This window comes from Haemaphysalis longicornis, unplaced genomic scaffold (genome assembly GCF_048455015.1).
Source record: "Haemaphysalis longicornis isolate Haplotype H1 unplaced genomic scaffold, Haemaphysalis longicornis Haplotype H1 scaffold_12, whole genome shotgun sequence".
Lineage (NCBI taxonomy): Eukaryota > Metazoa > Arthropoda > Arachnida > Ixodida > Ixodidae > Haemaphysalis > Haemaphysalis longicornis.
Genome location: NW_027526225.1, coordinates 55,690,725 through 55,704,349, shown reverse-complemented (window position 1 = coordinate 55,704,349; position 13,625 = coordinate 55,690,725). Strand labels below are relative to the sequence as shown.

The 13,625-nt window shown below is 49.0% G+C and overlaps 1 protein-coding gene and 1 long non-coding RNA gene across 5 annotated transcripts in view; one reads left to right on the top strand and one right to left on the bottom strand.

Annotated features, from left to right (window-relative positions):
• The first annotated feature begins 2,636 nt into the window (after positions 1-2,636).
• The window catches only part of LOC144162675 (uncharacterized), a 108,927-nt gene continuing 97,938 nt past the window's right edge, over positions 2,637-13,625 (top strand). The window contains exons 1-4 of one of the 4 annotated variants that reach the window (XR_013320741.1): positions 2,637-2,727; positions 3,510-3,555; positions 3,616-3,748; positions 3,809-3,944. Coding sequence is in view for 1 of the 4 variants with exons in the window: in XM_077693308.1 (XP_077549434.1) it covers positions 3,124-3,250; positions 3,510-3,555; positions 3,616-3,748; positions 3,809-3,925 (423 nt within the window). In the remaining 3 variants the exon portion in view is untranslated. Of the gene's footprint in view, positions 2,728-2,765; positions 3,395-3,509; positions 3,556-3,615; positions 3,749-3,808; positions 3,945-13,625 lie in introns of those variants that run through there. The other 3 variants (XM_077693308.1, XR_013320739.1, XR_013320740.1) reach the window with 3 other exon arrangements.
• LOC144161978 (uncharacterized) lies at positions 6,576-11,697 on the bottom strand. The gene is made up of 2 exons (XR_013320555.1): positions 11,391-11,697; positions 6,576-6,784 (listed from the first exon to the last, which is right to left on the bottom strand). It is a non-coding gene; the product is annotated as an uncharacterized LOC144161978 (long non-coding RNA).

Below are 13,625 nucleotides of genomic sequence, written 5' to 3'. Positions count from 1 at the left end.
CCATGCATAGTCTTCAAGTTTCTCCAGTGGCGCCGTCTCCTAACTTTTTTCTTCCTCCATGCGAGTGGCGTTGCCGAAGGCGCCGTACGAGATTTTTCGCCAGCGTTGCGCTCCCACCCTCGTATTGTGGAAGTACTGTCGCTATTCAAAGCGACACGAGACGTAGATCCCATGCTCAGGAAGCACCTTCACGAGCTGCGAGCCGAATTTGACGCTTACCGCTGGAACCACGGCCGGCTTTGCTAGAACGCGCCGCTGTAAACATTCACAAGCACGGAGCAGCCTACGGGTGCGTAGTGTTTGCCAGGTGTGCTTTGACGATTGCGTTTGGAATTCTGCTGGGAGTTATCGCGCTACCTTCCCTTTACATCATAGCGCTGTAACGAGTGTCCCATCAGCTGATAGGTGGTGCGAAAAGCTTTGGTTTCGCTCGCGTGCGCATTTGCATACATTCGCCTTATCGGTGCTCCGGCATGGTAGTTGGAGGCGATCAATGGCAACGTTGCGCAAAAACAAACGAGGGCAAATAAGAAACGAAAGGACAAGCGCACTTTCTTGTCGTTTATTCTTTGACCTTGTTTGTTTTGCTCAACTTCGCCATGTATAGAAAGCCGCTACCGCCGCACTGCGCCCTCTAGTTCCAGCTCGTCGAGTAGCTGCGAATACCTCCCTGATGAAGGGCAACTTGCCCGCTTAAAACGCCGACGTGGGCAGTATTACTTGTTCAGGTTTCTTTCACTTCTAAGCCCGCGCACATAACCGGTTGCCGGCGTGCACGGCTTGGGGGGAGGGGTGCGTGCACGCGGTCCTTACTGATGGCGCCTCCGTTGTGCTGGCGGGAGGTTTAAACGTGGACGTCAAACGGCCCAATACGACTTGTCCGGTGTCCTCTCAGTGATCGAGCGGATTGTGTTGGTGTGTTACACGAACAGTGAGATGCCTACGAAGCGGGAGTCAGCTCCAAGCTTGTCCGCGAGACTGAACCTTGAGTCCTTCCAAGTTTCATTCTGCTAATTAGCTAGGAAGTATGCTCAGTCGCTATTTACGAACAAACGTGTTTCCTTTCATGCACTCCGTGGACTGCGTCCAGCTTCGCAGGTCATTTAAGATGCGACTGCATCTCATTCACTCGCCTTGTCCATGCAGCGTCGGCGTCGTTGTCGTCCGCCCCTCCCCCATTCTCCTCGCCGCGCGAGCTGCGCTCTCCGCCGCTCACCCCCTCTCCTCTCTGATGACCCTCTCTCGTCCACACCCCTCCCCCTACACTATAAAAAAAAATAATAGTTAGCGGCGCCCGGTTTGGATCCCATGACCCTGTGGGCGGAACGCGAGGTACATGGTGCTCTTCCCACTGCGCCACAAAACCGAGACAGAATGAAATGCTACGAATGCGCCTTATATCCTTGACTCATTCAAACTACGTCAAGAAGGTACTGATACAACGCATGATGGGGCAATGATTAACACTTGCAATAAAAGAAAGGAAGCTCCCACTTACAGCAACAATGGTGGAGTAAAGGTCGTTGCGACAGCGAAGCCCCAAGCATACCACTTAGAGAGATTGACCAAGATTGGCCAATAAAGCATAATAATAATCATAAAACATAATAATCATACGCGTTCCCGACACGTTTCACGCGATTTCAGGATCAATACAAGGGAAACACCAAGTGAACCCCACGATGCGTCGCATCTACACAGGGTTCCCCTCGCGGGGAGGTGGGCGCAATTTTTTCTTCACAGAGTGGAAAGGGCACTAATTTTCTTACAGCCACGACTCGTACGCACCCGCCGCGATGGCTCAGTGGCTAAGGCGTTGTGCTGCTGAGAACGGGGACGCGGGTTCGAGTCCCAGCCGCGGCGGCCGCTTTTCTAGTGGATACGAAGAGCCAAACCGCCCCTGTATATACGAGATTTCGGCGCATGTTAAAGATCCCCAGGTGGTCAAAATCAATCCGGCGCCCTCCACTGAACGGCGCGCTTCATCGCCTTCATTTTGTCGGCGCGTTGAACCTTACAATCAATCAATCAATCAATCAATCAATCAATCAATCAATCAATCAATCAATGACTCGTACGCAGTAGCATTTCTGTTCCCGCGCAGTCGACTGTTTCTTCAAGACGTGGCGTTTTTTATTCGGTTTCAAAAGCCGCGGAAGACGGCCGATAACGTCCGCATGATCGATAGGACCGTGCAATCGCGTCAGCCGAAGCCCCTAGCCGACATGAAGAACCACCAAGCAAGAAGGTTATCTTGCTCCGTGACGCAGCATAAAATGCCTTGTCATGCATGCTCCGGTGGCCGCGCGGCTGCGACTTGATGCGATAACTTTTTCGTTTTGTTTTACAACTGGCAGAATGTTCTGGAAGACGATATCGATGTGAAAGAGTGGAAGGGTAGGCGGTAGCCTACCAATAGCAGCGCTCTGCAATGCCAGGATGAGCGCGTTTTAGAACAAGGGGTACGCCATCTTGCCTGCCTGTTGCGCATCGGGCGCAGAGTAGCTGGCGGCGCGGTGACGGCGGCGATGGACAGGTGAGTTTTTTTTCCACGCGGTACACTGTCTATTAGGGAAGTTTGGCTCGCGCTAAGAGGTGTTTAATGCCATAAGTGTTGTCGTTTTCGTTTCCTTCAGTCGTTTTTCGTTGTGCCTTTGCCATCTCCGCTCCCAACAGGCTCGCTCGGACAAGCGAATACCCACGACGGCCTCACGTACTTCCTTCACGGTATGCTGCTTCACAGTCTTCACCGACGATTCTTCCAAGTGGTGAGTTCCGTGGCTGAAGGCCCGGTGCGACGTGCGGCGTGCCCACGAAACCGGCTTTCGTATAATTTTTTTCGCGACGCTGAACGTTTGCGTATTTTAATTTTCCTAACCGAGCGCACATTAGCCTCGGAGCCGGACGTTTCCTGGGCCGTCGCGACGCAGGGATTCCGACTGTCGCCAAAGCTTTCCGGTGCGCGTTAGGCTGTAGCTTTCGGGACAGCGGCGCAGTGGCGGTGTTGGAGCCCTTCGCCACTGCCTCTAGCGTCGGACTCGGCTCGGAAGCCCCGTTAGGTTGTGGTGATGGTCGGTCTTCCTTTCCGAACGCCGCGGTAGCCGAGGTATATGCACTTCGATAATGCCTTCCGCTCGCACGTCCTCGGTTCGCGCGGCGTTCGGAATACAGTCGCCACCTTCAACGAGCATCACTGAAGCACGGAACGCAGCTCTGCGGTCCGCGGCTCCAAATTGGGGTCGTGGCAAAGGCGAGTGATGGAATTGGTGTCCTTGGTTCCTTTTCAGGTTCGCGTCCGGCACCGCCTCCGCCCTCCCCTTTCCCTGACCCTTGCGTCGTGTCTTATTGCACTTGCTCCTTCCCGCAAACATGCACTACTCTTCTGGCTAGGCAGGTACACGTCTCCATCTGTCCTATCTACTGAGCTCGACGACGCGTGTTTTGTACAGAGGTATTTTCTGGTAATAAAAGTGGTTCTGTCGCTGTTCGTCTGTTACTTTGCCTTTCAGCGACCCATCCCGTTCCTGCCAGGTGTAATCATGGTCCCCGCATTCGGTAAGCCGTGATTACCTTCGAAATTACAACATTTCTAACGTGTTCTGCCTTTTGTTCCAGACCGCCTCCTGCCTATGCGTACCGGCCACCGCCGAGCAGGACGGGGCCGTCATCGAGACGTCCAGAATGCCGTTCGAGTCGAGCTGTACATGGCTGCGCCTGTCTTGAAATCATTAAACCCTGTTTGCAATCGGTAAGGAATGGTGATCTCCCTAAACGTAACATTTTTAACGTGATTTGCCTCTTGGTGCAGACCGCCTCCTATGATCTATGCGCCCTGGTTACCACCTTGGAGGACGGTGCCGTCATCGAGCCTTCACGGATGCCGTTCGAGTCTAGCTGTGCGTCGCTGCGCCTGTCTTGGAATTAAAACCTGTTCGAAACCGGAGTACTGCCTTTGTCGTTTGTACACAGTCGATGCGGCTCGCTGGCTCTGTCGGCTCGAGCGACATCAAGTACTGTGTCGGTCTCTTGTATCTCGTTTCGAACAGTATTTTAGCAAATCCTAGTTGTCATAATGGCGCTCATTAAACTTGGGAGAGAAAAAAAAAAAAAAAGAGCGAACAAGTTCGCACTCCTAGTGAGCATAATTCCAAAAATGATTCGCTAGGAGTGCGGTTAGGGACAGCCCTTGACCCCGTGTGGACGTTGCACCGTTCATGAAGCGAAGTTCTTACTCGGGTACTTTGTCCTCTGGCTGGTGTGAAAGTGTTCATTCTAGGCAACGTGTCCTCCCAGGATTTGGCCCCGGACGGCGAAAAAGGTAAACGGACTCTTATACTTGTACAGAGGAGTTCGGCGTAGCCGCCGGCAAAGTAGCATGCGGACAGAAGTCTGACCGTTCTTGTCGTCACTCGTAGAGTTGAGTGTAATACTCGGCGTGCTGTTTAGTTTTCTCAGTGGCTCTTACTGCACCAGTTTGTGTCCAGATAAATCATGGCGTGCCATACCAGAGTGTTATCAGATGTAGCTGCTCAAAGATTAGCGATTCAGTATCGACAAGTGTTGCACGTAAATGTGCAGTGAAGGGCTCGATTATGCATGGTGGTAATGCGAAAAACTGTCGCAAAGCGCCTCAGTGACGCTAAGCCCCAAGCAGATCGTCACAGAGGAGCCTAGCAGCCCTGCCAGAGTGGTGCATTACCTGTGCGAAGGATGTGAGCCTGTGGGGAACCCCGACTGAGTTTTCACTCCCAGGGGGACGTTTGCTTCAAACTCACCGGAAATAAACAGTGTGCGCGCGTTCCGGTGTTCGTAGTGATGGCGGCGTCAGTGTCTTCTGACGCTGCCAAGAGTCGAAAGACGTTTGGTTATGTCTCCCGCCTACTTGCTTGGCCGGCGGGCTCCATCATCTCGAAAACAAGTGTGCCCTGGCCTAGAATATATTTCCTTCGTGGTCAATAAAAATGCATAAAATGATTCACGATTGTTGTCCTCCCTTGCTCCACTCATCAAAGCATTCAGCACTAATCAGAGGCACCGAAAGCACAGCGGCAAACAAGTAATGTTCACATACGGCCATATTTTCGCTTCAAAACAGGGGAGTCCTATTCGACGATAGAAATACATGTACTGAATTAAGTAAAGAAACAGTAATGCGGTAACAGACCAAGTAAAAGAAATGAAAGAGAAAGGAACAAAAGTGAAAAAAAAATGTTGAAAAGGTACTGAATCAGGCTTACGGCTTATGCGCGGGGCTCAATCTCTGACAAGACGACGAAATCTGCCGGCCACTCTATACAGCCATCTAACCTCCACACGTCATTGGCGCAGAGAAACGCCCTTTCATGGACAGACTTCGCCATTAAATGGCTCTAATAATGTTCCCTAATGCGTGTGGAACTAAACACATGAGTAATTTGCCTGGTCAAGCTAAGGCTGAAAGCTTCAGAACTAGCGCTACTAGCCACGGGTGTACTAATGGGGACGAAATGCGTACGTCTCAACTCAGCCCGCATGCAGCTCTTTGCCTCAACGGGCGCTTTCTAACCATTCCGACGGCGCCGAAAAGGGCAAGGAAGGCGCCAAGAGGCACGATTTGCGTCGCCGTTATCAGGAAAATCTTTTGCTGATAAGGGGGGTATTTTCAAGCATTCTTTAGCAAAACTTTTCACACGAAGGTGTAACCATGGTGTAACATTAGGCTGCGCGAAAAGGTGTAAAGTTTGACTCCCTTGAGGGTGTACGTGCTGACTCTCTTTTGCAGGGCTATACCTACACCCTTTGAGGGAAAAGTTTCGCTAAAGAACGCTTGAAAAGACCCCCCTTATCAGCAAAAGATTTTCTTGATAACGGCGACGCAAATCGTGCCTCTTAGCGCCTTTCTTGCGCCTTTTGGTGCCTTCAGAATGGTTAGACAACGCCCGTTCAGGCCAAAGATTTTCGGAACGCTCAAAATATACGCCCCTTCACATCCACCAGCCTGCGAAGCTGTAATTAGCCACGCATTACCGAGTTTCGCGTAATTAATTAACGGAGACAGTAATTTAGAAATCCGCGGACCTTTCAGCAAACTTGCGGTGTTTTGACCATAGTGCACAATACTTCGGCTCGAAGGGTGAGAATTTTCATTTTATCGGGCAAATATTTTGCTGATAAAGGGGGTCTTTTCAAACGTTCTTAAGTTCAACTTTTCACTGGAACTGTGGAAGTATAAGCCCCGCAGAAGGGTGTCAGTCCTTGCACCCGATAGAGAAAGAGAGAGAGAAATATGTTTATTGGAGAGGTTGGCCTATAGGAAAGTCAGAATTTGCTCCCTTGCGTGCAGCGTAATGTTAGACCTTTTGAGGGAAACGTTCACATCACGTAAGTTTTCTCTTCGACGTGAGTTTTCATGTGATCTTATTTATTCGTATTCAGAGATCTTAGTGAGTGAGGGTTTGTTCTAAAGCACAGTTTCCCATCTAAATTCCCTTTTATATTCATATTTTTAATTTTTTCTTTTCAATTCTGTACATGCACGCCACTGTGCTCAAGCTGGCGTAGCCAGCGAGCTCAGGAGCCTTGGTAGAGGCAGAAAATATTTAGAAAACTCTTTTATTTTCGCAATTGAAGCAAGGAGTATAAGCGACATGGCGAGATGCTACGACGTCATGTTTTGGCGGCGTGAAGGATTGCAAGCTTGTACAGAACACGGGCAGGCTTGGACGTGCTTCGGGTTTGGAACTTCTAAGAGGTGTCCTGACTTGTCGAACAAGGCCAGCGCGCTGAAGCGAAGTGAATGCAACATCTGAAAAAAAAAAGAACAAGAAGAAAAAGCCAAAGTTACACATATGCAGCAGTCAGGAACGGAGCAGCTGCGGGCTGGTGACCCGGTTTATTACAGCTCCATAGTAGGGAAGGGAGCAGGCCGATAAGCATCCTTAGGCACCACAGATTACATGAAATTAGTTTTATAGACTTTCAGTCATGCTTCTACGAGGTCGCGGCTTCGATTCCCGGCCGCGGCGGCCGCTTTTCTGATGGAGGCGAAAAGCAAAAACACCCGTGTGTACGAGATTTCGGCGCACGTTAGGAGCACGTTAAAAAAATGGCAGCATCTCAACTCCGTGGATAATGGCGAGGGTGCGGAGTACGGGGACCGTGACATCCAAGTTGCACCCCGAGTGAAATCCGATTTGCGCCCCGACCGTCATTCGATTTTAGTCACTTTGCCTCCGCTTGCCGCGGTTTCGTATTCGGGGAAGCTCGTTGTCTTCGTAGACGTTAGCAGCAGCGTGACGCGTCTTACGTTCGTTTCCGTCCATGGCAGAAAGAGGGTATGGGATTTTCAGAACCCGCTTACGTATACGCGGTGCACCGCGGCGCCATCTCGTGTTTCCGCGTAGCGCCATTTAGCGTAGTTCGATGCAGTTACTGTGTATTACAACTTGATCACTACCTGACTACACCGGTGCTTTTGCGCGTTTTCTCGTATGGACACCAGGCCATTCTTCCCTCGAGGGAAACGAGGCGGCACACGCCGCGTTTTCGTCGACGGAAGAGGACCTTTCCGAACCCTCCATCTATCCCCCGGTCTCTTCCCGATACACTGAAATCTTGTATCATTATCGCCAACTGCGGCTTCAATACCCTCCTCCTCACCCATTCCTCAGCACACAGGCGGCTCGCATTTGGCGTCGACTGCAGACCAACACATTCTACAACACCACGATACTTCACTACATCTCTCCCTCCACTTACCCACAACTGCCCTTCTTGCTCCGTCCCAAACACTACCTACCACCTGGTGTGGGAATGCTCCTACGCGCCAAACCCCCTCCCTTCCCCATCCCCTGAGCAGTGGGAGCGCGAGCTGGCCAGCTCACGGTGCGAGGACCAAGAACGCCTCATCACTCGCGCCCAAGCAGCTGCGCTAGCTCGCGGCTATCTGGACTGAGAAGCCACCCACTTTTATGCTCAATAAATGTTTTCCAATCCAATCCAATCTCGTTGCTAGATTATGTTAGTGCCCGTTTTCGAGTGTTTTGCAGTGCTCTTGTACTCTTTTAGATAGTTTCCGCACAGATTTTCGCTTAATGGTGGTGTGCGCACGGATTGACGCGGACGGACATTGGGAGGTCCTAAGGTACTCCGCACCCTTACAGGCGAGGGAGTAAGCCGTTTGGCTCTCGGGTACTAACTCACGGTCGTAGTTGAAATTGGGTGGGGCGCAAAATGGGAGCTTTTCAAGCAGGACATAAAAATGAAGGCTATTGAAAGAGCGGTCTGCATTAAAAGACCTGAAAAGGAGGAAGAGGATACCCTCCGTCGCAATCTCAGTCGTATGGTGAAGCTAGAGTGCCAGATGCCAGGATTGTTCGGCGACGATATCGCAACCATCAAAAGCAGGCTTGAGGCGATCGATCAGGAACGCTACAGGGGGGCAACAATTAGAGCACGTGCAGAAAGGTTGCTGGCAGGGGAGGCGCCCACAAAGCGCGCTTTAGAAGATGAGATGCGTTATGTGAAGGCCAACAAAATTGAACAAATAACATGTCAGGGTGTTGCTATGCGCGAGGAGGAACAAATAAAAAGAGAGTTTGTGCGGTTTTACACAGAACTTTTCAGCCCTGCAAGTCCCAAAGTAGATGTTTTTGAGCGAGAGTTTCTTTCACTGTTACCAGTGTTAGATGAAGAGACTAGGAAAATACTCGAAGAACCCATTTGTTTGAAAGAAGTGGAAACAGCAATTGATGAGTTAAAACATGGGAAAGCGCCGGGTCCGGATGGTCTGGGTTCCGACTTGTATAGGATGTATAAAAATAAGGTTGCCCCTTTTTTGTTTCTTGTATTCGAGGAAGCTTTCAAAAATGGTGCGCTGCCAAAAACTTTCACCCGCACGCACACCATTCTTATTCCAAAATCTGAGGATCCCTTGAAAAGGCAGTCTGTAACAGGATATCGACCCATTACTTTGGCCAACACAGACTATAAAATATTAATGAAGATTATTGCCAAAAGACTTCAGAGTGTGATCAGTATGATTGTCGGGCCACATCAGACATGTGGCATTAAAGGTCGCAGTATTGTAACAAACATTCACGTAGCGCGAAGTGTCTTGCAGTGCTGTGACATGTTTTTTCGTAAAGTAGCCATGTTACAAGTAGATTTTGAGAAAGCCTTTGATCGCGTCTGTCATGGGATCCTTTTTTCAGTTTTGAAGCATATAAACGTTGGAGATGTTATTTTAAAGGGCGTTAAGATGGCGTATCATGATTGTTTCACGCAGCTGATAATTAACAAAAGTGTTACCGAGTACATTCCAGTGTTGTCATCAGTGAGGCAAGGGTGCCCTGCTTCCCCATTGTTGTTTTGTATTTTTCTAGAACCCTTTTGTTTAAAGATTATCAATGATAGTTATGTACGAGGTTTTGTGTTGCATGCAAGCGAATTCAAGCTGCTAACGTATGCTGATGATGTGGCCATATTCTGCACAGACGAACAAAGTGTGAGTAGAGCTGTCATGATAACCAAAGAATTTTGTGACGTCACCCAAAGCTCAGTCAATTGGCAGAAATGTGCCGGGTTTTGGCACGGAACCTGGGAATCAACACCGACTGTATTTGAACATGTAAACTGGACCACCACGCCTGGGCGGTACCTGGGAGTACCGATGGAGAGTTATTTGGACAGCAATCAGTACTGGCAAGGCGAAAACCAAAGACTGCAAGGGCCACTGTCTGCAACTTGTTTTTTCTGGCGAAAGTGTGGTTCGTTATGCAAGCTATTCACTGTTCCCGTGTTCATGTGAATAAGTTGCATCGTATTTTTGCTGTCTTTATTTGGAATTCAACATGGGAACGCACGAGCCAAAGTTCTCTTTTTCGAAGAGTGAAGCTGGGAGGGCTCGGGCTATCGCATATATACGTAAGACAAATTGTTAACCGTTTTATGTTCTTCAGGGACTCAAATGACCCTTTCTTGCGAAGTTTTTTCCAAGTTGCACTTGCCAATGCTTTACCGCAGTTCATCGTTTCTTCATGCAACGAGGAACGGCCTACAATTAGAGGTTATCTGAAAGAAGTAGTTGACGCAGTTAGATTCCTTTCTGTGCGTTTTTCTTTGGATTATCTCTCAAATGTTTCCAGGAAGGGTTTGAAAAAAGATCTGAATGAAATTCTCTTTCCTGTACCTCTGTACCGAGCAGTGTACTCTGCAGGCCGAGGACAGGATGTGTTGTCCAGGGTGAAAGCTATGGTAATCCCAGCCTCTGTGAAAACCTTCTTTTTTAAATTGCACACCAACACACTCCCTGTGAAAACATGGATGGAAGAGCGAGGTCTTTTTGTTGCTTGGAACAACTTGTGCGTTCTTTGTCAAAAACCTGAAACTAGAGAACATGTGTTTATAGACTGTTGGGATGCCATTTTCTTTTGGGACGTTCTCATGAGAATCCTAAAGAAGGAGTATCCGGTGACACCCTATGGAATTAGGTTCCTCAGTGTAAACAATGAAGACGATGTACCGCATGATATGATCATGCTTTTAGGATTGTATAGTATCTGGCGCTCTCGAATGGCGGTGCGCCATGCGGATGTCAATGCGCAAACTGTGAGCGCATATTTCAGGGAAAAAGTGAACTATCTGTGCGAGTTGTACGAAGTGGAAAATCCTGACGCGGGAATTTTGCCAGTGCTTCAAAAATTGACATCATTTGATGTTTACAATAGTTTCCGCCAGCCAAAACATGGCAGGCGCTTTTTATTAAATCGCTGACTTGTAAAAATGTTTAAAAAAAAGGAAATAAAGACAAAAAAAATCACGGTCGTAGCCCGATGGGTAAGACGACTGACACTACCTCTCTCTGGTCTACCAAACACAGTCTCGAATCCTGCCGGTGCCTGTGTGATTTTTTGCGATTTTAAATGTTATGCGCACGGACGCGGAAGGACATTGTGAGGTCCTAATGGTGCTCGCATCTAAAAAACGCGCCTCGTCGCCTGCGTTGCGCCGGCGCGTTAAGCGATACAATCAATCAAGCTTTACAGCGCGGGTATACAGAGCAACACTTCGCCTTCCAGCCAACCCCTCTACAATACGCTTACTCTCAACTGGCACCGTTAACACGATCCCCCAGCCCCTCGAAGACCACCGCCTTAGCCGACTTGCTTGTCTATCCACAACCCCCTAAGGTTCGTTCCTCCTGCATTAACTGAGCCTCACTGCTCCACTTCGACAAGGCCATTGAATTCTTATGTGGATGACTTTTGAAATGCACGCTGGCTTTCTCTCATGCTACCTTTTGCGGCCCTTACGAAAGAATTTCTTATGTCATTCGGTAAGTTGGCTTTCCGAATACGGGGTTGGTGAGCCTCACTACGTTGGAACTGGAGCGCACCAAAGGAGCATCGTACCTATGCGCCTTCTGGACAACGTCGAGAAGGCAGGGAGGGGGCCAGCTGGCAGGCGCCTCTGCAGCATCCCAGGAGGCTGTTGATGAGGCGACCAAGCGCCCAGCCTCGCGTGCGGGTCCTTCGCATATCGCAGTCCAAGTCTGACGCCCACGATGGAGAGCCTGTGTGTGCATGGTAACCACAGAGAGGTGTTTTACGTAAGCTTTGCCATTGCCGCAACAGTGCCGCAAATGGCTATGAACCAGCCCATCTGGTCCACATCGCGTGCATCTCACAGGGAGTGAACCAGCTGCTGGCACGGGGATGGGGTACTAACACCAATGAGCCCTCTCCATTACCAGGCATGTACGGGCTACCAGCACTACCTTCTGGGCCGAGCAGTGAAAAGCCCTCGCCTAGCTGCTCGCGATCCGACACGTCCGCACACGGGGCTCTCCAGGCGCAGAGCCTTTGCCCGAAACAGGCAGCAGGCACTCCCAGCTCCAAGCCCTCCAGGCGGCCCTGCGACATGTATATATAGAGCGACTTCAGGTGAACCACGGTGTACCCGATTGTGACCAGCCCACGTCCCCGGGACCATCGCCATACCTCGACTCCGAAGGTAACCCAAGAGAAAATGTTACTGGTCCCAGGTGCTGTATGGTTAAATTCCCATTTGGGCCCAGCTGGTCCTTGCTGGTCCCAACTGGTACCAGCTAGTTCCAGCTGGGAATTTAACCATAAAAAAGCGGTACCAACTACTATAACTCTTGGGAAGGTCACAGTTCTGCAGCAAAAATGAGATTTTTTCATTTAGTTGTTTTTGTCCCAAATGCAAAAGAAAATTTTTGGCATATAAGCATTCTACGCCCGTACAGCAGCTTCCAGTGTAAGGCCAATGGAGCTCATTCTGTGCAGTCTGCGTCGAATTTATGCACTTAAGTTATAACATAATTTACGATACTGTAGCCTCTCGTTTTCTTTTTAAGATAAGACCTGCACTACAAATATATGTGTAGCGCAGGTGCTTTGTTAAAAAAAAAAACGACAGGCTATGAATCATGCATACAAGAAGCGTTATATCGCTATCAATAATTTCAGCAAATACCAACCCTAAACACACAGATATAAGCACAAGAACAGCGCTGTTAATGGTGAAAATTACATGAACATGGCAGGATTACCCCTCACGCAAAGCGGAATAATTCAGTCATCGGTATTTGTCAAGCCATGCCAGTTGTGATTTCCGTTTCTGTTTTGAGTCTCTAACGCAGCCCATCTCGTAGCTTCTATCAGAGCTCTGAGCGAACATAAGAAGCTGGTCGACATTTCAGTACAGCCCAAATGTCGAGTCTGCTGTACTGAGCTCCCTCTTGGGGTTCTGAAATAGTTGCATTATTCTCTGTCAAGTATTCAATGCTTCGTGCATAAATGCCTATAGCCTACCTGAAGGCTCGTACGATACAGTCTCTTTTCTGGGGCGGCCATCCCTTTAAGTAACCACTCCTGGATAAGGCATAGCAAGCCACTGCTAAGTTCATTATTCAATGCCATATGAAACATTAAATTTAGCAAGAAAAAATAATAACACAAAGACGGCGGTGTGTGACCATGCTCTTGCGGTTAGGCATGTCCTGTGCTAGTCGAGCAAAATCTTGCCACATTTAGAATTCTGTCGTAAGATCTGAGGAAGGAATCATAATAAGGTCCTACCAGTTTGGTTTCAAAGATTAATGAAATGACAAACTTTTTAGCGCAATCGTGCACTGCCACTGTTCAGCCGAATACACACTGCCGGTTTAGTCTCTGCAGTGTAAGAGCATGGGCGGTTTTGGAATGTATAGGGCGCATAAGAATTTTGTAGTTTTCGTTAGTGACACGGGAAATGGAAATTAAGTTGGGAAGCTCCTTAGTCCACCAAAAAACAGAGCATTGGACAGTCGTACAGACCCAGCATGACCTTTGGGCATGATGCGATGCTCGAAACAAGTCAGCATTTTGTTTCCCGGAGTGCACCAAGAAAACACGCGTAATGGCATGGTCACGCATACATAAATGCTACAGACTACCACGCTTCAGCATGAAACGCACAGTAATGACACAGTTAAAGTATTCCGTTGGATAACAGAGGCCCTGATGTTCAAACTGAAGCATGGCTACAGGATACAACATGATAGACACAGAAGAGGCTACAACATGATAGAGTGGCTTAAACTTGCAGAGTTGATAATTTCTCTGTCATTTTGGTTACTGAAG